This window comes from Cupressus sempervirens, chromosome 6, assembly GCF_028749045.1.
Source record: "Cupressus sempervirens isolate cs-2001-9-10 chromosome 6, ASM2874904v1, whole genome shotgun sequence".
NCBI classification, from domain to species: Eukaryota; Viridiplantae; Streptophyta; class Pinopsida; order Cupressales; family Cupressaceae; genus Cupressus; species Cupressus sempervirens.
In genome coordinates, this window is record NC_143123.1 from 218,516,013 (window position 1) to 218,541,463 (window position 25,451).

General features: G+C 34.5%; 1 protein-coding gene across 2 annotated transcripts in view; it reads right to left on the bottom strand.

Annotated features, from left to right (window-relative positions):
* Window positions 1-1,757: 1,757 nt before the first annotated feature.
* The window catches only part of CAT9 (cationic amino acid transporter 9), a 135,545-nt gene continuing 111,851 nt past the window's right edge, over window positions 1,758-25,451 (bottom strand). For both annotated transcript variants that reach the window (XM_089787521.1, XM_089787522.1), the window contains 2 exons: window positions 2,258-2,347; window positions 1,758-2,171 (listed from right to left, as the gene is read on the bottom strand). In XM_089787521.1, coding sequence (XP_089643647.1) covers window positions 1,998-2,171; window positions 2,258-2,347 — 264 coding nt within the window. In that variant the 3' untranslated portion in view covers window positions 1,758-1,997. The remainder of the gene's footprint in view (window positions 2,172-2,257; window positions 2,348-25,451) is intronic.

Below are 25,451 nucleotides of genomic sequence, written 5' to 3' on the forward strand. Positions count from 1 at the left end.
TAATTGAGACTTTACGTTAAAAACTCATCATATGAGGGGCTTGCCCCTCTCAAACATTGAGGAAAGTTGATATTTCAATAGCAACTTATCCAAAATATGAAACATTTGTCACTTTCCATTAGCGAAGTCACCTTAAAATCTACAATGACAATATTTTTTACCAAGGATCTACCAAAGGAAAAAGAAAGGCTACTAGTGTTGTAGTGATGTTCAATATGCAGTCACAAGAACTAGATTCTTATATCATTAGATTTTAATTTCCTTTCGGCTACTCGTGTTGTAGAGATATTCAATATACAATCATAAGAATTGGTAGATTCGTATATTGCCAAATTTTAATTTCCTTTTGGCTACTAGTGTTGTAGTGACATTTAACATTAAACCATGGCAAGGAGTATTCTTGCATTCCTAAATTTGAATTTCATCATGTCATCCTATTTCATGTGGTATGTTCATCATACTTTAAACAATTGTTCACCATGAAAATCTTGTTAGTCTCTAATATGGCCTTTCTGAAAAGGCATGAGTTACACATCAACCTCGTTTATATAGTATTCTAAAGTTTAATGATAAAGGGCATGAAGAAAACATTGCTCTATCATCCCAAAGGAGTGGGACAAATAAACATCATCCACTCATCAATATCATAGATACTTGTTTAATGAGCTCTTCTATTCTTAGAGCTATTGATTATTCACAAGGAAGCAAATGGATGCACACTTTCAATTTTATATTTTGAAGGAAATCGAAATCTCAAAGTTGTACTAAAGATCATGAATGCAAAAATGTGTTGAAGTTGTCCCAAACATCGTTGCCAAAAATATGAGCCAAGGGTGAAAAGGAGTCCCTATTGGATTCCACAAGAAGAGGTAACCTGACACTCCTACAAAGGGTACTCAAGTGCCCAAGACCTAGTGAAAAATCCATTGAATAACAATTAAAGAACCACTATCATGGCCACTAGGGACAGTGATAGTAGCAATGGCATCTACAAGAGGGTGGTCAAGAACAATTAAAGATTCATTTTCATAGCCACAAGAGGCAATGCTAGTGCCAATGGCATCTGCAAGCGGAAGGTAAAGGAAAGGGCAATTAACACCAAAAGAACCAAAGGCAGCATGAGAGAACTAGTGATGCTAGGTTGCAATGGACAAGCTTCTGCTGAAAGTAGGCACAGTGCAGAAGAGGAAATACCACCTAAAGAATCTTGTGCGGTGCTTATACAAGGCAAAACTCCATCCACAAAAGGCACATGAATGCCATCCACACATACCTCAATAGGCAAAACAGAAGCTGGGAAAAAATATTTCGAAGTAGTTCTAGATGCACACATTGTGGCAAACAGGAGAGTCATTACATTTTATGGATTTGTCGATGGCCGATATTAATTCTCAAGTCAGCTCGAATATTTCATGATATGGTTATATAATGAATATGGTAGATGCCTTATCATGTGAATATTAGAAATTTCAAATACTTTTAAAATTTTCCCTACTTATAAATTGTCATTCCCTAAAAATGGCCTCTCAAAAAGATTTTCCTTATCCCTCACTTTCCCATCTCAAAAATTTGTGGAACATACAGGTTTTCTTGAACTAATAGAACTCAGGAATTTTGCATAATGTAGATTTCAAGTACATAGAGAAATCTGATGGCTATGTTGAACTGTTTGGGCCATTGATTTTTCTCTTTCTTCTAATGTGAAGAAAAATTTGCAATTATTATTAACAATTTGATTTGTGACAAGGAAAGCAGAATGAATTAAGGAAATCAATTTTGAGATATGTTTATCAACGTATTGATGTATATGTATTGTCCATCCACTTTTCCAAGAAGTGGACTCAAAATTTGCATTTCATTTAAGGCAAAAGTTAAAAATAAGAAATCTAACAAGTTATATAACAATTGATTTTACAGGTGGATATTTTTGCAATTACAACCAGACCACACGAGAAGATTAATCATTTTTCATCTTGAATTCAAATAGCACATTTTACCTATGGATTTGAACCATGAAGTTCATCATCATCCACTGTTGAAGCTCTCTGATAAAGTGATGAATCTCGTAGTCTAGAGAGATCAGGGTCTGCATGATATTGTCCGTACAGAGCATATATTAAGACTGCGCCAGTACTGAGAACTGCAAATCTCACCCATGCTTCCCAATGTAGCTGCCAACAGAAACCAATTAAAATGGTATGCATTTCTAATGAAACTTACACCTCGGATTATATAAAAGTACAAAATAATGATATACCTGAGCAAACAAAAATATGTTGAAAAATATACTAGCAGCTGGTAGCAAAGGAGCAGCCGGACAAGAAAAGCCAGGGGGTTGTGTGTATTCCTGAAAATTTACAAAGAAGCCAATGATAAAGGAAGCTGATGTAACCACAATTTCCTTCACTGTGGAAGGATAAAACAATATTGAGAGAAAATTATAGAACTGAACCACTGAAGAATAGACAATGTAAACTTGCTGCACAATGCATTGATTAATCTTTTGTTGCTGAAACGTAATATACTAATATTGCTCAGTTGGTATTATTTTTTCAGATGTTATATACTTTCATCAAAAACTATCATAATCATTATTTTAGATCTTATGTAGTATAAAACTGAGAAATCTTGAGAAACTACCATTACGCCTTCATGATACCCTCATTAATAAGCATGTAACTATTTGCATGCCTGGGCTGTAAGAGCACCAAGAATAAAAGCACACTGATTAATTTGTACACGTTCTTATAAAACTTTATGAATTATTCCTGCACATATCCCATGCAGCTCTTGCAAAATAATTTTGTGAATATGGTTAACTCTTGCAATCACAACACTCAAGAGCTATTGGAGAACCATAACAGATTTGAGGTGTAAGAAAATATTCCTGCAGTACTAAGACTTCATGGTATACACTCTCCATTAATCTTTATCGTACTTTGTGTGCTCAAATCAGCAGGAATTAGAGAGAAAAAGTCTTTCAAGGCAGTTTCTCAGTTTGAAAATTTGCTTTGTTGGTCCAAGAAAACTCTTTTTAGGCAGCTTTTCTGTCAAAAAAAGAGTTTTTCAGTTCAATTTCTGAATTATTACAAATATTATATTTTTTTGGAATATTCTGCTAATATGAAAGTGTGCTGAATATTTATGGAACAGGGATATGCAAAATGTATTGCAATTATGATTGATGGAAGAATATGGAATATTCTCATGGAAGCAAGTTAAACATGAAATGCAATAAATAGGCCAGAAAAAGATGTACAATATGTTGTTGGGCTCTCAAAAGAGTATAACAGCAGATTTTAGAAGTGAAGAGGCCCACCAAAAGCTGCTGGGTTTCTTGAAATTTCTGTGAATACCAGCAGCCACATGATACGTTTTAATGTCCATTTAAATGTCAATAAAATGCAGTTTTAAGATGATGGAATTCAGCTCAGTCGTGAATGGAGGTAAAAGTTTTTGTTTTGCAAAATCTTATTTTCAGCATGCCAAATAAAATTTAATCACCTGGTATACCATAATTTATTTCATGCCATATTTTCTCTCATAATACTTCAAGATGCAATGATTTAAAAGCTGGATCTTTGTATTTCTTACATGTTACAGGATCTCACATAATAATTTTTATTATTTTTTGTGTTTCCACGAGGTTTCTTTTGTTCCATAGTGTAAACCACTCGCATATTCCTGCTAAAATTAGAGAAAAGATTCTCAAGTATGCAATTATCTTTCTTTGTTGGGGTTATCCAGTTGTTTCACTGTGCATTAGTCCACCTAAGGTTTCTTTTTATGTACCCTGGGGACCCATCTCTTATTTTCAGACCTTTACATTATACAGGATGTTTGGGGAGGAAGAAATGGATTGGAAACATCCCCCAATTATACCCAATTTAACATAATTCAAAGAAACATCCACAGAAAGTCTTTTTTCCTGAAGAAACTATAGAGGGATGAGATGGCATCCCAGGCCCAATTCAAATTAAAAAGGGGATGGAGACCCCCAAAGACCCCACTACCTTTTGCATCAACCCTAGACATAAAGCACCCACCATGAGAGAAAATGAAACAACTTGCAGCATAGCAGTTTTAATTACTTGAACTTGCAACCAGAGAAGCAATAATCTGTAAAAAACTGCAATTAATCAGGAATCCTGGAGCCAGCTGATCTTTTCCCTGAAAAAATCCCTATTCATGAAAAAATCATTGACCCAATTTTCAATGATTATTTGTATTTAAAGCACATTAAGGTAATGATCTTAAAAATGGCCAAAAAGGTGAAAAGTCATTGCGGAACCCTAGAAAAACTCACAAAATTGTTGAATCTCTCAAAAATAGAGTTGATTCCAAGACATAATCCAAGTCGATGTGTAATCAACAAGGAAACAATAAGTTGTTTTAAGCACAAGATAATTTTCACAATCCATAAGATATCTATATGTTGTTTTTGTATTTGATTGTGTGCATGTTTTTTACATCAGTGTTTTGGATCACACTCTGTGATCCATCATTAGGATGATAGAGAGAAGAAGGAGAAAAATATAGAAAAGTTGAAGACCTGAACTCTTTAAAAAGAGAGGGTAAGGGGGTTGGTAGAAAGGTGGGGCAGGGGGGACGGGGGGAGAGGAAGAGAGACCCTTATCCTCTTCTTTGACCAACCTCCTTACCCTCTCTTTTTATAGGGTTTAGGTTTGCAACTTTTCTAATTTTTCTCCTTATGCTCTCTATCATCTTGATGATGGATTATGGAGTGTGATCTAGAACATTGATGTAAAAAATGTTGTCCCAAACTGGTACTAAGAAGTGGGGGTTGAATCAATTTGACCTTTAAAACTGATTACCTTTACTGACACTTCAAATAACTTGCATAATAGTTTCTCTAACAAAAAAGTAATGACATGCAACAAATTAAAACCATGCAAGCTCACACCAAAAGGTATACATAAATGACACAATGATTTTTCACGAGGAAACCTTCGGTGAGAGGGTGAAAACCATGATGGGAGTAATATATCCACTAGCCTTTTATTGTAGTTAAAAGGTTGCCTTGTTAGGAGCTACAATTGTTCCTTTCTGAGAACTCATCCTATCAAGAATGCTAGTAACCTATTAAGATTGCAATCAGCCTATTAAAGCTACCTTGCTAGAGGATTTAGAACACTCCTTTTTGGAGGTACCTTGTTAAAAAGATTTACAAATGCTTAAATACAAGCATGCCTGTTTAAGGGTTACACATAGTTGCAATGGTAAGAAAACACAACTAAGTGGGTGATCTTGAAATGGCACTACCTGCCTTGTAGATCTGTTGTTTTGTGCTTAAAGGTCCTCTGCTTTGGCTTGCCCATGACCTACCTTGTATCACCTTTCACCTCTCCCTGTTCCTTGCCGCCTTTTTGAGAAACCTGTCTATACTTGTTTGGCTCCTCTACTCAATCCAGTGTAACGTGACTCACCGCGAGTCGGGCGAGTCACACGAGTCAGCGAGTCACCACCTGGCATCCGAGTCAGAATGACCCATGACCCGTGAGCGGTGACTCAGGTGACGTGACTTGCCTACTCACCTGACTCACGAGTCACGAGCAACTTGACCCGGCCACAGCAGCAGACGCTTAGTTGGGTTAAAAAATTGCACAAACAATGTTTTTTTTTTGTTCTATGTTATGCTTATAATCCTAAAAGGCCTTTCATAACACTCTATTGTGAGAAGAAGAAAGAGAGAGAGAGAGGAAGAAGAGAAATAGAGTGTCATTGTTTTGCAACTAGTTGAAAGGAAGAGGAGAAAAACTTGCATTTATGACATTGGAGCTTGCATTTAGATCATCAAGGAGTTTATAGGAGCTCTTCTCAACACTTCTCAAGGCATTTGAAAGAGGTAAGAGTTGATTTTTTAGATTTTGATGATTTTTTTCTCTATGCTTATGGGTTTTTTGGATGAATTTTTTTTGTATGTTTATGGGTTTTTTTTCTTACTTTAGATCTTCATAAAATACAATGCTTAAATGGTAATATTTGGTCTAAAATGTCTTATTGCAGCAACTTTTACATTTTTCCTTACTCATAATGGCTCCTAGAGGTAAAAAGCCCAAGCTCTCTAAAGGCAACAAAAAAGATGAGTGTTAGAAGTACACCATAGACTTTCCGGGTAGAGCTAGAACTCAAACAAGATGCCTATCTTGTAAAACCGTTAATAGTGGGGGGATAAATAGATTGAAATACCATATTGTTGGCATACGTGGTCATGATACTGAGCCTTGTAGAGTTGCAACTATTGAGGCTCAACATTTTTGTTATGTTGCCTTAGAAAAATATGAACAAGAAAAAGAATTTTAAAAAAGCAATTAGCAGAGTTAGCTCAGATTGATTCCAATTCCCTTCAATGCTCATCTAGAAATGTTTCTGAATCAGTAGGTTGTGTTGGAGAAGGTTCTTCCCTTCCCCCCTATCGTCCTAGTGCTTCTACTAGTCGTACTTCTACATCTACTCCTTGCACTGCTAGTGGTGCTGTAGCTGCTGCCCCTTCTAGTAGTACTGGCTTTACCTTTCGTCCTAGAGTCAGAAAATCTAGGTTGGACAACTTTTTTATACCCCATTCCACTCCTGGTGCACAACCCTCACTTGAGAGCTTGGGCTGGAATAAGGAGATACATGAAGCTAGAATAAGAGCAATTTGCAAGTTTTGGCTTTTCTGTAACATTCCATTTATAGCAGCCAAGTACTTCAACTTCATTTATATTTGATTATTTTACGTTTTAAATTTTTAAGTTTTAAAATTTAAATTCAATTTTATATTTTTAACTTGATGTTGAAAATTTGAAATATGCTAATTAAAATATTTTTATAAATGTAACAAGACTCCTTATTGGTAGGGGATGATTGATGCAGTTTCCATTTGTGGTGCGGGGTTTAAAGTCCCCACTGAAGATGAGTTGAGTGGCCCTGTCTTAATAGATATGGTTGAGGAGATGAAACTTGAGTTGGAAGACCATAGAAAGATTTGGAGCCAAAAGGGGTGTACCATTATGACGGATGGATGGAAAGATAGGAGGAATGGGACCTTCCTAAATTTTTTTGTTTCTAGCGGAGGTAATTTAAATTTCATCATCCTCTACTTCTTGAAGTCTAAAATTTAATGTATTATTGAATAACGAAAAATTTGTTTTATTGACTATTGATTCTTGAATGATAATTATTTTGTTTAATTTTCACTTTCAGGATCCACCATGTTTTTGAGGTCTATAGATGCTTCCTCCCATGTGAAAGATGCAAAATTCTTACGTGAGGCTATTGAGGAGGTCATAAGGGAGGTGGGGGAAGAGAATGTTGTCCAAGTGGTGACTGATAATGCAGTTAATTATGTTGCTACAGGTAAAATTTTAACTTCTAACTTTCTAAGTTCTAAAAAATTTGTTTTAATTTTTTATTAAATTTTGAAAATTTAAAGTTCTTTAATACATCAAAAAATTTCATTGTTTACTAACTAATTTAAAATTGCTACAAGAAAACTTTTGATGGAGAGACACCCAAAAATCTTTTGGGCTCCATGTGCGGCCCATTGCATCGACCTCATGTTAGAGGATATTGGCAAGCTTGTATGAGTGAAATCATGAGTTGCTAAGGTCAAAAATCTTTGTAAGTTCATCTATAATCATGCCTTGGTCCTCAGCACTATGAGGCAATACACAAAGGGAAAGGAGTTGGCTTGTCCCGGTATCACAAGATTTGCCTCTAATTTTATCACTAAAATCCTTGTTAAGTTCAAGGTTAGCTTTGAGGTGCATGTTTGTTGGTCCAAAATGGAGTTCCTCCTCCTTTGCCACCAGCCTTGCAGGGATAGATGCAACAAAATGCATTTATGATGATGAAGGTTTTTGGGAGCCATGTTTGAAGATTGTGGAGGTAATTTAAATTTTAAAAGCTTAAGTCTTAAAATTTTATAAATTAATTTATCTCATACATTTGTTTTATTTTCATTGTGCAACTTTGCAAAGTTTCATCATTCACTAAATTGTTTTTTCGTTTAATTGTTTTGTAAATCACTGAGCCCCTTGTAGCCCTCCTACGAGTTGTTGATGGGGAGAAGCCCTCTATGGGCTACATATATGAGGGCATGGATAAGGCCAAGGAGGCTATTAAGGTCAAATATGTAGGAGTTGAGGAAAACTATGACCTTATTTAGGACATAATTGATAGATGGAAAAATCAGCTTCATAAGCCCATCCACGCAGCAGCCTATTACCTCAATCCAGCATACTGTTTCCGTGAAGATTTCAAGGCAAATGAGGAGGTTCTTAGTGGCCTATACACTGTGATATCGAAGATGGCCATTAATGCCACAAATAAATTGCTTGAGATGGATGCCTATAATAATGCATTAGGGCCCATTTTTTCAAGTCAAATTTGCAAAGAAGGTCGTACAAAATTGCAACCAGGTAAAAATTGCAACTTAGGCCTTATACAATCTAGTTTCTAAATTTCTAGCTTTAAACTTTCAAGTTCAAATTTTGAAATGAGACTAATATTTTTTTCTTTTCCTTTTTTCAAAATTCAAATAGATGGTGGCAAATGTTTGGGCCTTCAACCAAAAACCTTCAGCAAATCGCCATCCGCATCATGAGCCAGCCAAGTAGCGCTTCTAGATGTAAGCGCAACTGGAGCATGTTCGAGCATATCCACTTGAAGAGGCGTAACAGGTTGTCTGTGGAGAAAATGAATAGGCTAGTCTTTGTGCATTACAACCTGCACATTAGGACCTGGGAGATTTTGGATAGTGACACCTCTCCAATTACTCTAGAGGAGGTTGATCCAAAGTCTGAGTGGATCACTGAGGCTACTAATCTTGTCTTTGATGATGAGGACCTATAGTGGGTTGACCAAGAAGATAAGGAGGGCCAAACTGAGGTTGTGGCTATGGCAGCAGAGGACCAGAGAGCTCCAGTTGTTCCTAGTGGCACCTCATAGGCATTGGCAGAGCCAGAGACTACAGTTGATCCTAGTGGCACCTCATAGGCATTAGTAGAGCCAGAGACTGCAGTTGATCCTAGAGGCACCTCACAGGCTGATGCTATGGCTAATCAGTCATCCAGGACCTATCTTAGACGCCTTACTAAGAGGCATTTTATAGATTATACTGAGCCTGAGGTTGAGGTTGAGGTTGGGGATGAGGATGGGGATGAGGATGAGGATGATGATGACGATGACGATGAGGATGATGATGAGGACTCCGACTAGAAGCCATAGCTATAGTCTTGTTCTAACTTTTTGTTTAACTTAACATATGATTAGAATCTGGAACATTTAATGATGACTATTGAATCTTGATGTGTTGGATTTCATAATACATATACATTTTGATGGGTTGCATGGATTTATCATTTTATATATGATTCTATGTTTTACTTTTATAATATTTCCTTCAGCTACTATTTAATTACTAGTAATATATTATTTAGCAATTTACCTTTGTAGTATTGTACTTATGTAATCGATGTATGTTTGACTTTTAAATTTAAGTATGTGCATTATGATCAAATTATCTTCTATTTAATGATGTTATTGTGTCTTTAAGCTTTATTCAATAATGGGTGCATGGAATGTTCTTTAAATCCTAAAAAATCTCAAAATTTCGAGGTCTTTTCACTTTGCTGAGACACTGCAGAGTCACTTCCAAGTCCGAGCTGAGTCACGAGTCAAGTTACCCTTGCCGATTTCAAGCCGGGTCCGAGTCACGTTACTTTGGCTCGATCTCCTTCAACTTTTATTCATCATACACTCTCTTCAACATAACAACATTCATATCAAGTGTTATCTTCTTTTTTACACTTGACAACCCCTAGGTGCCAAAACCTGATTTGAAAATACCAGTCATTTGGTGAATTCTATTAATGATTGTAGTGTCAATCAAATGATTCCAACCAATGAAATCAAATGTTTCAATGACCTGTCGGTCTCAAAAATTTGATATATATCCTTCACGATTATTATCATGGAGCATTAGTATTATTGATTGTGTGTGTGTGTGTGTGTGTGTGTGTGTGTGTGTGTGTGTGTGTGTGTGTGTGTGTGCAATATTATATATATAAGTTATTATCACATTCTTAATCATGATAATAAGAAAATGTTATCGATAACTAATGAGAATTAAAGAGACACCTCTACAAAGACATGCCTTTTAATATCATATACATATGCATTGAGAAGGTAACTTGAAACACAGAAATATATATGTGCTATTATAAGTTACAACATTGACAAATCTATTAAAACTTAACATGGTATCAGAGCAAAGCTTGGGAGGAGATTTGTCAATCCCTAAAAAAATGGTAGATGATGAAACATTGCTATCTACATATGAGAATAACTTGGCAATGAATGAAGAATGGTTATATTAAAACAATCATCGAACAAAACTGAGATTACGAGAAGTGCATCTTACGGAAGTGATGGGACCATCGCAGCATATTGAAATCCTAAATGGATTAAAAGAAAAAAAGGAAAAATAGCAAATAAGATAATAAGAAAGATTAAAAGACATTTGCATTTTGTTTAGTTAGAGATACTCGCCAACAGTGAAGGAAAGAACAAAGATTGGAGAATGTGGGCAATTAACCACATACCAGAGTTAACAGTGGTAATAAGGATAAGTGACAGAAATATAAAATAGGACGAAACCAAGAAAACTAATAATTGCAAGCCAACAAATCTTAACAGCGAGGCAGAAGAATGTGCAGAACAAGAAGTAAATACAAATAGAAATAAATAAAGATGGAGGACTCAGATAGTCCACGGTGAGTAAGACAAGGAAACAGAAATAAATAACATATTTCGAGAGTCATAAGTGAAGAAATATAAAATACGAAGGAAATGGTAAGGGAATTGAGAAATAGCAGAGTAGTAATGATAATATATTATCGTCTACATTGGATAGAGTCAGAGATAAATAAGGTCAAGTTGAAGCGAATGGATCAGTGATAACAAGAGTGGAAGATAATTATATTCAGTAAGAGTATTAATTAAAATTTATAACTGTAGTACCACAGAGGTTGAGATAGCACAGAGATAGGACTATGAATATATGAAGTTTAACAACTCAATGAATTGAGAAGGGAAGCAAACAATAGAGGGGATAGTGCCAATAGATTCTAAAGATTTACATAGTACACATAAGAACCAGAGGTTCCAATGTCCATTCCTCAAACTAGACGAGGGGACAGTCAAGAGGACCAAGATTCACGAGGTGAAGTTCCATGTTGAAGAATGAAGAAATAACTTGCTGCCATGGGCCTGAGTTGGCAGAACATATCTAGATAAGTTCTAACATTCAAAGGGAGTCTGAAAATCCATCACATGCAACCTTTGTACGAGGAGGTCAAAAAAGTTATCATATTCAGAGGGAGTTTGACATTTCATTAGAAGTAACCTTGGCCGAGGAGGTCAAAAGGCTAGACTTTCTTCTTAAAGGAGAAGTTCAAAGTGCAATCCCTCGCAATACATTCTTCTCATGAGAGAGAAATTTGAGGTGAACACCCTTATTCTCTAATATGGTTCATGGTGGATGTCATGACAACACCGCAGAGTATTAGTGGTGACTTCATATAAACTTTTGATGTCATGTGTGTGACTCCTTGATTTTAATGGGCCTACCCCCTATGTACATGAGGAAGTGACGACTTCCGAATGATTATCACTTGTATTTGTTAATGAAATTGAAAGGTGACGATCTTACAATAACTTAAACTTCTATTGTGATGGATATCTTATGATGTCTAAGCAGATCATGATATATTACATCTTGCAAATCAGTTTGAGTGGGTGAAGCTTGTGAGGTTTTCTTGTTGTGTTCGGAGACTTTTGTCTCTATTCTAGGAGGAGGCGAGGATTGCATTTCCTCTTGGTTCCACCCCATCTGGGCTGCCATCTTAGTCATTCTTTTTTTCATATTATCCAACTTTAGTTGTGTTTCTTGCAAAATCTGAAGTAATAAATCAGTGGACAATTGTGTGTTTTCATGGACCATGTTATGACCTGCAACATTCTCATCGTTGCTCGTTTTGTTTGTTTATTGGTTTAACCTAGAAAATTACAAAATTTTGTGTCAATTTATTGTATACATATTTTTAAGTTTGCCTACAACAAATTAAAAGAGTTTGCGAGTGAATATAACACACAAATAAACCAATTAATTTAATTAACTTTAATACTTTTGTTGCTGCATTCATGGCAGCTTTATTTACAAAAATTTCCTCTACTGAGGATGTTTACATCATGGAATCTAAATTTTTCTTCTCAGCATTCATTTCTGATTCAGATTTGTACATATCCCGCACCAACTTGAATGTGTGGAAATGCAGAAGAAAGTTTCCCTGACGAGCGTTCCAATTTTGAATTAGTTTGTTTCTATATGTTGCTTTACTAGCAGGAGTCCACTTGACTCTTTTCTTCTTCATTCATTGCAAGGCCTGGTTTAGAGTTTCATTGTCTTGGGGCATAAAGCAGCAAGTGAAGTCAAAGTTTGGCATGTTTTTAATTAAGTACAAGAAGACCGGATGTCGTTCCTTCTTGCAGGGTGTTTTACGTACTTACATCCTGTACAATTATTCTAAGAATTTTCAGGTTTACATGGAAGGTATTGTGCCCTAAGTTCAGTATTGAACCCAACACTCTGATACCATATGTAACAAACGATCTTTCATAACAAAACAAAGACGATCTATAAAGAGTTTTTTTCAACAAATTATTGAACAAATAGCTGAATTCCTTTTCATGGGATATTAACTGCTTTTAACTACCAACAATTAACTGAAATAACCATGTTCATCTGAGATAACTATATCAATGATCAACTGTAATAACTATAATAACGATTAACTGAAAATAATTGTATCAATGATCAACTAAAATAACGATTAACTGAAATAACTATATCAATGATCAACTAAAATAACTATATCAATGATCAATTGTATAACTATAATAACGATTAACTGAAATAATTGTATCAATGATCATCTGTAATAACTGGAAGAACGATTAACTATCTTTTTCTACATACAAGTAAAGTAAATGCAACATGAAAAGAAGGGCATACAAGTAATATCCAATGAGTCTTTAATTGGTTGTGCAAGCCTCGGCTTTTGGTAAGAGGAGAAGAATTGACCTAGGCTTAACCTCTCAACCTCAAACCATACTTATCCCTACACAATTTATTGACTTAGAAAGGCCCTCTCTACCCCAAGATCGGGCTTGGGATACTTTTAGTCCAACCACCTGAGCATTCCGATGTTTAGAATGTCCGCACAATTATGGATAGTCATGTCTAAATAACTGGCTCCACTGACATCAAGTGATCATAGATGGAAAACATGTCTTTAAATGACCTTGGCCAAGGTTTTTGATGGGTTCATTTACTCGATCACCACCGCTCGACTTGGCAACAGGGGAACAATAATATGGACAAGCATGAGCTATTAAATAAAATTATTTAGATTTATTGTATCATATCTTATTTCACTTCCATATCATTGCAGATTCCATCTCACCTCTTCACCTTTTCCATGGCTATACAGACAGTGAGTCCTAGGTGCTCGGAATCTCAGTGCAATCGGCTCTGTCTGTTGATTCTCAACTGATTCATGAATATTATATGTTTCCAATTTTTCACAATCTGTGATTTGAAAGAATATGTTCTTTAAGACTTGCAGAAAATATCAATTAGTTTTGACTATCAATGGCATAAATAAATTACGATTCTATGTCATGGATACTTTACTATTATTTTCAATAAACAACTCCTTAAGAGGGTCAAATTGATGATACTTAAGAATGATGAATATACAATAGCTGCCTACTGCTATGGAGTTCGGTATACAATAGTAGCTAATAATAAAATTCATAACACTACTTGAGGTTGATGGACCACATAACCTGATATAATTCTGGAAATGTTTGGAGCCCTGCCAAACGCTAATGATTTAGTTCTTCCTCTGAACAATCTCCAAGCGCATTCACAAGGTGATTTATAGTCATGTCTTCAGCAAAGAAGATTAGTAACAAACAAAATAGAGATTGGCAATGCTAAAAATATAGAGGTATATCAGATCGTATTGCAGAGATATCGGGTGGTAGATAGAAGTTGGACGCTTGGAAAATATAGAAGTCAGGTGCTTGGAAAAATATAAGTTGGGTGCTAGAAAGAAAATATGTCTGTAACATAAAAGGAATGTCTTGGCTCTTGAATGCCAAATAAATATGCCAAGTGTTACAATCGGTTTCAAGTAAGAAAATGAAATAAAAAAGATGGAAAAAGATTTGAAGGTTATAAATCGAAAAATAATTATGGTTTATATCTATCTACATGCATGTAGATATAATTATGGGGTGACATCATACTATTATAAAAGAAATAATAATATTATGGTGTCATTTTATTCTTATATCTATGTGTATGTACATAGGTATTAATTATAATTATGTGATGGAAAGGTCAATCAAAATCCTTTGAGGTATGTATTATATTTTAATTAAATTACTTTATGTTTTAAAGTGTTTGCTTAATAGCTCATGCGGGTCCTTCATTTGTATCTTGAAGTTCAAGTCGCTAGGTCCTTACCAAGGCAATTTAAAGTCATACCTGTCATCCTGATGATTGGACTAAGCTGGTATTCCATTCCGTTGATCCCATTTAGCAATGCTTCCCCCCTTCATCTTCTCCTGCAATCATCCATGCAACATTTCCATGATAATAACAAGTTCCATAATAATTTTCATATTAACATTTAAAAGATTTTAATTATTAACCATAATTCCAAAATCAAGCAACTGCTAAACATCACATGACAAATAATGGATAACAACCATCTTCATTAAACAATTAATACAACGGGGTGTAAATAACTACCTACTTCACATGATTATGAAAGAAAAATCCACTCAATCTAATGGCTATGAGCAAATTTAAAATTAGGTCAAAATTTGGAATGTAATCAATCATTAACTAAATTTGAAAGGGGCTCAATCATCCTAAATTGTCGGGGGCATGTGAGAGTTTCAAAGTAGCTGACAAATCTGGTCTAAATTGTGGCTTCAATATGACCCAAGCTCTCTGCACGCTCCGCCCCATAAATAATGATGCAAACAAGTATATAGTTAATATTATACACTAGTTTTAAAATTATAACTATTATGCAATATTGTAAATAGCACTACGATGGGGGAAGAGAAAGCCCTTATAGTCTATGATTAATATTATAAAGTAGTTACAAAATTTAAATAATTATTGAATGTTACATATATTAATAGTTATATAATAAATTTTAAATAATGTAAATTTTATAATGTATATATTTAATTTTTTATAGATGACTAATATATTTAATTTTTAATATGTTCATATGTAATTTTTAATTTAAAATTAATATATTTAATTTTATCATTAACATTTGTCTCTAATTAAAATAGCAGTTGCAAGCTAATTATTGCCAATACGAAAGGCTTGCTAATCTTTCACTTCAACTAAACAATACCTTTTGTTGAACTCTACCCCATATAAAGGACTAAACAATTGCCATTAGGGCCCGTTTGGTTGCTGGAATACCAAATACCACAGGAATAGGTTTTGAAAATTAGAATACATTTTTAATTCTTTGTTTGGTTGGCAAAATTGGAATGGAGAATAGGATTACGTATTCCCATTACAGCCCAAAATGAGCCTTTATCAAATCCCAAAAATACTTGTAATTGGAATGCCCCTTCCTATTCTCATTCTCACTTAATCAAATTTTATGATTCCGTCAGGTCCAGGGTCTCTATCTGCCATTTCTCTGCTACTTAGTAATGATTTCCTGCTGGTACTGGTCAATAGTTTTTGTTTTTTCGTTAATGATTTCCGGCTGTAAGATTATTTGCATAGATCAAAGACAACGCTGAGTTCAGCTACGACAGCTTCAATGAAATCGACGCAGAGAGGATGTAAATGCCTTGCAGCCGATAAAGCATTTCAGCGAGACATTTTGAACAGGTAAAGCACCGCCACTGGATCTCTCGGATCTCTCAGATGATGCGGACAAAATGGAATTAGTGCTGAAATTGGGTTCAGATGGACTTGCTGGGTCTTTTCCAAACAAGAATGGGATTGGTCTTTTAACAGCGGCACCAAACAATAATCGGATTGGTCTTTTCCATTCCCATTCTTCATTTCTATTCCTATTCAAAATTTCCATTCTATTTCTCTATTCCTATGCCTGCAACCAAACGGGACCTTATGGAATATAAAGCATTGCAATTGTGGAATATGATTTGATTAGCTTTCTCAAGTATTAAACTACCCCTGAAAAACTCCATGCCTCAAATACAATAAAAGTCTTGGACATCACTTCAAAATGGCTTCCACTTTCACTAAATTCCTAACAGTAGCTAGATTGCTGTCTGACAAATTTTGAGCTCGCTTACTTCAGAGACTTAGCTAATATTTGACATCAGAATAAGACAATTATTTGGTGACTGCCCTCTCGAAATGTTGGATAAATATTGATCTCAGATACTTGACAGACTCAGCTAATATTTGATCTTACATTTAGATAACTATTTAGTGACAGCCCACTTAAAAAGCTAACTGGATATTTGCCTATGTAATCAGCAATATGAACATAAATGAAAATCTATTGTCTAAAATTCATTTTGATCTGAGTTGGACAACTATTTGATTATTGCCTTCTTAGAGAGTCAACTGACAAGTTGCCTAAGTCATCAGCAATATGAATGTAAATGATAAATTCAATTTCCTACAGAAATCTAATTTTTTCCTGATTTTTCCCCAATCTTTTAAAAAACTCTTATACTTTTAGTTTGCCGATTTTTTCTCCAAACAATTATTGACTTTGAATCGAATCATTAGCAATTAAATATCATTTCAGCTGCAAATGTAAGTAGCACCTATGAAAATGGGGTCAGTAAACTTTATATCAGCATTATTGAGATTGATTTCAGTTGATTTACATTATGCATGTTTAGCAGCTGTTTGTTTATGTTTTGTGAATTCACTTACCTTTCATTGTTAATGATCTGACATTTTGTCAAATGATTTCAAAATGAAATTGAACCAGCATCTGCACTTGGCACAGCTATAGTGGGAGTGACAATCCAATTGATTATGATTCAAATGAAATTGAACCAAATGTTGATGCTAAACTTAATAATTTTGATGAAGAATATGAATATTAAATATTGGTTATTTAATTTTCACTGTGTGATGACATTTTGAGACTCAAGTACTTTCGATTTTGCAAAATTATGAACATGAAATATTGAAATATTTTATTTTGGCAATTAGAGGATCATTGTTCTTATAATATATACTTTAGAACAGTGTGTGTGTGTATATATATATATATATATATATTCTTGTATCCAACTTGAGGAACCCAAGTCTCAAAATGTCATTTCATACTGAAAATTAAAATTACAATCAATATTTAATATTGATATTATTCATCAAAATTTCCCAGTAGGCGTGCAAATTACCCAATCTTGACATGGGGAGGTAGTAACAATAAATAACAATACTAGGCTCACTGAATGTGGTAATTGGAATGAGTACAATCTAAATCCCTTAACAAGGATCCATTGGACGGTAAGTTTGGTGCCAATAGCCACGCTAATTCCAACTCCAATAGCGTATATTTAAGCTGTTGCAGTTAAAAAACTCGTAGTTGGACCTCCGCCTGCTTGGTGTGCACTGGCCCTCACGTCCCTTCTGTCAGTGGCATGCTCCTAGCCTTAATTGGCTAGGACACAGTTCCGGCACCGTTACTTTGAAAAAATTAGAGTGCAGCAAGCCTGCACTTTGAATCCATTAGCATGGAATAATGTGATAGGAGTCTAGTCCTGTTCTATCCGCCTTTGTGACCAAAGTAATCATAGTTGAAAAAATTGAACTCGGCAATATCTCGGTTGACCCAAAAAATTTGAAAAACTTAGAACCGCGAAAAAATCGGCAAAAAAATCGAGCAACAAATCAAATATATCAAGTGTGAGGCCTTGGTATAAGTTGTTGACTTCCCATTAATGTAGGTAGTGAGGTCAAATGTGAATGCATATGTTTCTGAATATGTTCCAGAGGAATATCCTCAATCGAGTGAGTGCACACTCAAGGAAGACACTGTTGTAGAAGTGTTATAATTGTTGTAGAGAGATGCACATCTTTTCATATTGAATGATTAAAATAAGAAATATTGCAAGTAAAAGATGTATATAATAGAGGTCAATACATGGTTTAACATCGGAATCAAGAGTCTCGATGTAATATGAGACATTGAACTTGGAGTTTACCAAGACCTGTGCCTGGAGGAACTTTTAAGTTTTTGAGTCTTATAAAGTATGGGTCATTTTTTTAATCAAAAACAACTTTTCTATCACCTATTTTCTATATGTTATGTAAATTAACCCATGTGCATGTGAGGTGTTTATAAATTGGAGGCGATGTAAAATGCAGCAAAGTTTTAGAGAGCAGAGTTTAATATTTGCAAGGACCAGGGTTAAAACACTCGAAAGTAAAGTGAGTGCTTTCTACCAAAAGCCGCAGCAACAACCCAATCTACCATGAACAAAGCCATGTTTTCCAAATGCAAGAAGTTTGCCCGAAGCCGTCCAAATCTTGGAGGTGTTTTGGAGAGTTCTTGTTTACATTTATAGCAGTCTAGTCCCAATGTGTTCCCACTTACATGGTTTGTGACCGATTACCCTTGGTAAGAGGATATAATGGGGATTAGTCGACTAACCTAATGGAGTGAGATGCTATGACAATGGAAATGTGTGAGTGATGCATGGAGAGGCATTTTGACCATAGAATGGGGAGTTTGTGTGATGTATGTCTGAATGAGTCTAACACATATGGAGGAAGCACTAGTTGCAGCAAGAACTGAGAAGGTGGTTTCTTCGGTAGGATGGGAAGAGTTATAAAGGAAAAGACAAGGAGTGGAGCAATTCTTTTCTAGACACTGACACCAGAGATAATTTGGCCATTATGGACGGGTTTCTTACCTACTAGAACTTAGCTGATACAGACCAAGTGCTCGATGGTTTTGAAGAGTTTTTAGCATGCCATGAACAGGTGTAATTCAAAGAGGAATTCAAATGAATCTTACACGAATTTTGAAACGTTTTCCTTCTGGAATGGCAATGCCAACATGTGTGAATATAAGTTGTATTGAATCCCTCAAAGATGTATGAAGATACATGGATTCAAAGATAAATGTGCGAGATTTGATTTCCAATGGTAAAAAGCAAATGGCAGGGGTCTGCACATAATGTAAAAAATAGGTAGGAATATATATCCCACATTCACCATGTTCCTGCTTTTAAAGTTGTTTTTATATGAAAAGAGATCATCTATAAGTGTCTAAAGGTGTGAACCTTTTGAGACACAAGGCTCACGCGTGGGTCCCAGTGGTGGTCACGGGGGTTGATTAAAGTGTTAATTTCGATAACTTCGCAAATGACATAGTGATAATGTGGTGGCCAAGCCAACCAACCAGAAGATGACACCTAGCATGCTCAGAGGCGGTCATAAGTTCGTAAGGTTAACTGTGCGGTTGGCAAAGGAGGTCCCAAAGTTACGATGGCAGTCAATTGAGAGTTTGGAGGTTAATGGTGTGGTTGGTTACGCCCATACGCTAACTGCTAGCAGTTAAGCATATGGTCGGAGCGGTTAGAGAAAATAGCTACAACCTTACAACTAACCACTAGCGGCTAGTCAGATAATCGGGGCAGTCAGGGGATAAATCGCATGGAGACTCCCGAAGTTACGTTCATGCGCCACGTGGCAATACAGGTCCCGAATCTGATGAGTTGGCACAATGACGAGGATCAAGTGGGCCAATAAGAAAACGCTGCATGGCAGGCCGGTCAAACCAGGTTTGACCCGAATTTGGAAGGAGGGCTAAGGTAAAAATATTTCAAAATTATATTTTATTCTATCCTCCCAAGTTTGAACGTGCAAATTTTTAAATAAAAGTGGGGATTTATTATAAAGTTTAGACTTTATAAAAGTGAAATATTTGCACATTTTAATGCATGTTCATCATTTTCAACCTAATTATTCAAATGGATGCTACTGGCCTGATTTTTGTCCAGATATATAAGCATTATATATCGTTGGAAAGGGGAGCAGATGAGGAATCCATTTTTGCTATTGGTTTGTGTGCAGATCTTCATTGGTAAAAGTTATTATCAGATTTGTAAAACAGGGGGCATTCTCAAAAGATGTCTTATTTTTACCTTGGAGGTTAATTTTCAGTTTCAAAGCAAATGGTGAAATGGGTTGTCTTTAGATTTGGCAGGAATGTGCCTAACAGTGGTATCTCATCATTACATACATTTGGAAGCCATTTAGTGATGATTTTGGCACATGTTTTAACACCAGATCTGACATCTTTTGTAGTTGATTTTCTTCACCATTTGGGAACTTTTGGATCAGTTTGTTAGGGGAATGATCAGATTTTATTTTCAGTTAAAAGATGGAAGAGGAGAGATGTTTGGCAAGCAGCAAGTGGAGGATTTTCAAGTGGACAATTGGTAGCTTCAAATCAGATCCGGGACTCCTTCATCTTCTACTTATTCTCTTCTTTTCTCTTTCTTTAGGGTTGGTTGGCTCCAATCTATTGAGCAGGGGTCTAGCTGTGTATATCACCACTCCTCAGCATTTTCTCTGTTATGAACAGCATTGTAATTTCTTAGCATTAGATAATACAGTCGTCTGTTGTACATTTTCTAGGTTATTCAATACTCTTAATGTATTTTGTTTCATGGAAATAAATACAGAGTTTCTTGTTGAAAGTTTTAATCTGAATCTTGTCTCCTTTCTATGGGTTTGTGATTTTCTGTGATATATGAACAAAGAGCATATTGTCCAGTTGCAATTTGGTTTGAAGTTGTATGCCATCGTGTATTTTGTTGTTGGGTCAAGGACTTGAGTAAATGCTTAATATAGATTGACAAAATTGCAGGTTTCATAGAAGGATTTGGTAAGAATGATTTTCATTTTGAAGATTGATGTTTGTTTACAAAGTGAATGGATAGATCGCAATAATAGGTGTATATTTTGACTTGTTTGATGCCCAAAGGATAAGAGACTGATCAGCTAGGGGATTGCATATTTCTTATTGCTACATATGGGGTTTTGCTGATTCAAAATCAAATATCAATCGTCCATTTTCCCTTTCTGTTTAAGAGCTAAGGTTGCCCTCACTCAGCTTGTGGATTTCATAGGTTTTATGATTTGCTAATGCATACCTCTATTATTGCATAAGACAAATAAGGGTTTTAATCTGCTTTATCTAGATTCAAATGTATGTTTTGGCAACTAGCACCATATGAACGAATCTGAGGTCTACTTGCCTAGGTTTTGTAGAGCTTGAAGTAGTAGTTCAGCCTTTTGTAGGCCCAAATTTTGTTCATGTGCATTCATCATAGGAATTAGCTGCCCTTAGATGCATTATGATCTAGTTATTTGATTATTGAAAAACTGTTACATCAGGAGCCAATAAAGCCAACTATGTAAATTTGTATCAGATTATATAAGAAAATATCATAAGTCTACTCCTAATAAAAGCCCTTGTAAAATTTATTTTATAATTAGTTATAAAACTCTTTAGCAAAGCTAGTATAAGACTTTTATAATAATTTAATTAATAAATTTAACAAGAGTTTTATAATAAATTTATAAAAAAAAATTAAGAAGAGTTTTTAATTTTACCCTAATTTATAGACTTGTCGCTAAACAACAACAAATTAAAACATAACTTTGACAAATATAACCATAAAAAAATCTATGTTTCCTAATTTATAATGCCATAAAGAATAAACTATTAAACATAGGCTGTAGTATAAATTTTAACATCCTTAATGTCGTTCGGTGCAAATGAATGAAGTAATAACGTCAAGAGCCAATGAATACCCTCTTCGCAGCTCATAGGAAATAATGGCATCAACACAAGGAAGTCTTTCATCTTTGGAATCATGTCATCGGAAAAAAAAAAGAACATAAACATTGGACTTTTTAATTAAATCGATGGAAGAAAAACCTAAATTGTGTTCTGTTGTTTACGCTATCTTTAGTCGCCGAATTTAACTAGACAAATGCGTGATGTTTTGCGCGATTTTCTGCAAAAAAACACAGCAATATTTTTGAAAACACATCACCGATATATGTTGCATTTCAATCATCTATGTGTCTGACCCGCGATATATCGCATTTTTGGCAATATACTGCCGTTTTTTTTAACTATGAGAGTAATGATTAATAGGGACTATCAAGGGCATTCGTATGTCATTGTCAAAGGTGAAATTCATGGATTTATGGAAGACAAACCACTGCAAAAGCATTTGCAAAGGATGTTTTCATTAATCAAGAACGAAAGTTGGGGGCTCGAAGACAATCAGATACCATCATAGTCTCACCCTTAGTTTCAAGGTTCACTGAATTTTGGCCATGAGGTTCAGAATTTGGCAAACTTAAAAAATTTCTAAAAAATCGTCATTGTTCACCAATAAATTTGTATGGATTTGATTTTAGGTTTAAAAAAATTCCTATCTTCCCAAGGTGGATATTGCTGCAGACAAGATGCAATTCACATAGTTTGGTAATTGTTGCAGATTTAAACACAATACAAGTGCAATTACGATGTTGTTTCGGACATGATCCTATGTCATGTTCAAAGAGTGCTTAATTTCCCAATCTCAACTTTAGCCAGAGTCCCAGATTGCCAAAATGTGTTCAACTTCCATCTTATGACTGCATTTTGCAAAGTGGTACTTGGATAGTTTATGGAAAACTTCAAATGGACCCTCAAAAATATTTCAAATTAATTTAAAGTTTTTACTTAAATGATATTAAACATCTTGAAATTTTGGTTTAGAAACTACTGCCTTTTCTTATTTGTTTCCTATTAACTTTAAAATTTAATAGTTAAATTTTTTTAATTAAATATAAATTTATAATGCATTTATCAATTATATATCAATACCAATCAAAAAATATATATTAATAATATTTAAAGTAAGATTTTAAACCTATTTAAATCACAATTTTGTTCTATATAATTTTTTTTATTTGTCAATTTATTTATATTTTTTAATCAAAAGATATATTAAAAATATTTAAGATTTTAAACATATTTATATTACAATATTGTTCTATATAATATTTCCTTATTTTTCAATTTATGTATATTTTTTAAAAAATTATTTATATAGGCGAATTTAATGTCGAATTTTATAGTTGTCAAACACAAACACGAACTCGAACCTTGTGACATAGGTCTCAACCATAAACGATGTCAACCAGGGTCCAAGGAGAGGAGGTTTCTGTGGTACATGTTCTCACTGCGCTACAATATTACCAAATTCTGGAGAAAATAAAACCTTCTCATGGTGCCTTCTCACAACTCCACCAAAATTACCTTCACACCTCAAGAATGGGCCTTATGTAGCCTATTTTAGGTTTAGGTTTAGGAATACATTTTACATTGTGTCATTTGGTGACCATTGCCAAAACAGAAGGTTCTAGAATTCAAGTTAGAAGTCGATGCAAAATTAGAAGATTCCACAAAGGTAGTCCAACTTTAAAGAGGGACTCCAATTGACAAACCGCTTACATTTTTGGAAAGCTCTCTAAGCACTCTATAGCCTATGAAATAGACTTAGTCTACTCTCCACTTTTCAGGGCCATACAAAGCCATTTATTGCATCAAACTAGGCTTCGAAGCATTTTTAGGAGTCTCCAAGAAGCTTAAAACTGCAATGACTTTCAATCCATTAAACCTTTTGACCTGATTCTTTTTTCTGGAGCACTTGAAATCTCAATTACAACCTTCTGTCCAACTTACACCCTCTAACTCTTCATAATTATGGCTCTATGGAAAAATAACTCATTGTTTGCATTTGCTTGTATCTCAAGGTGCACAAAAACACTAACCCAAAAAAGTAATAATGGAAATCAGACAGTTGGAATCTCTATTTGGCTTAAATGTGTATCCAGAAATACAAACCCATTAAAGTTTAAATAGAAACTCTAACTAAACAAATTTTTGGGTGAACAAGATTACCCTTACACCGCTGGACGCTCCTACATCAATACTGAAAATTAAAATTACACTCAATATTTAATATTCATATTCTTCATCAGAAGCAACAAGGTTAGCATCAACATTTAGCTCAATTTCATTTTGAAAACATTTGACAAAACGCCATATCATTAACAATAAAAGGTCAGTGATTTCACAAAACATAAACAAACAACTACTAAATATGCATAATGTAAATCAACTAAAATCAATCTCATTAATGCTAAGTAAAGATTATTAACTCCATATTCATAGGTGTGACTCACAAATGTAACTGAGGTGATATTAAATTGCTTTCTTGTTGGCATATTCTAATATAAAATGTTGTTACAAAGTTATGATATAGTTGGGAATGGATGGATAAAGGAAACAACATACCCAAAACAATGAAGAGTGAAACTAAGGTTTTAATGTGTCGCACTATACCCAAGTATGGTCCTAGGTATCCCCACAACAAACCCAGGTGCCCAAGCAAGACCGTAGGCATACACAAGGTTGTACCCTAACCAAAAACTTATTGGTACATGTACCCAGGCTTTACCAGAAGCACCTAGTAACATAAACTTTTTGTGTTACTGACAACAATGAATAAAATGTAGGTTTTAACATAGTGAAATTCAGCTTGCTTGCATATTACTAAATTAGACCAATTAAGACTTTGTGTCTTTATAGGGTTTCTACTGTTCCATTTTGTAAATCATTGACACATTCTTGTTGTTTATAGAGAAAAGAGTCTCAAATCTACAATCATCCTCCTTTCTCTTTTCTCTATGTCATCCTTTTGTTTTTCTTGTTTCTTTGAATTTTTTGGTAAAGCTATTAATGTTATTGTAGCTATGGTTGGACTCTAAGTCACATGATTTGAGTTTGAGTTCGAGAGCTATGAAGCTCAGATAAGTTCGACAAGTCAAAAAAATTGAAAAAAAAATCAACATAAATTCACTTGATGTAATTAAAATTGTTAATGTTATTGTAGCTATGGTGGACTCTAAGTCACATGGTTCGAGTTCAAGTTCGATAGCTATGAAGTTCAGATGAAGTTCAACAAGTCAAAAAAATTGAAAAAAATTCAACATTAAAGTAGCCTGATGTAATTTTCAAAAAAGTATATGTATATGCTATTTGTTATTATATGTTAATGAGTGTCATGCAAAGACTTTTCAATTCAAACCTACAAAACAAAACATCTCTCCATGTCCAAAATATATCTAATATATTAAAAATAATTTGACACGACAATTTTAAGATTTACAAAATAAAATATATATGTACATAATTTATATTATGACAAAATAAATTGTAATATTTTAATGTTGAAAGAAATAAGTTATAAATATTGTAATT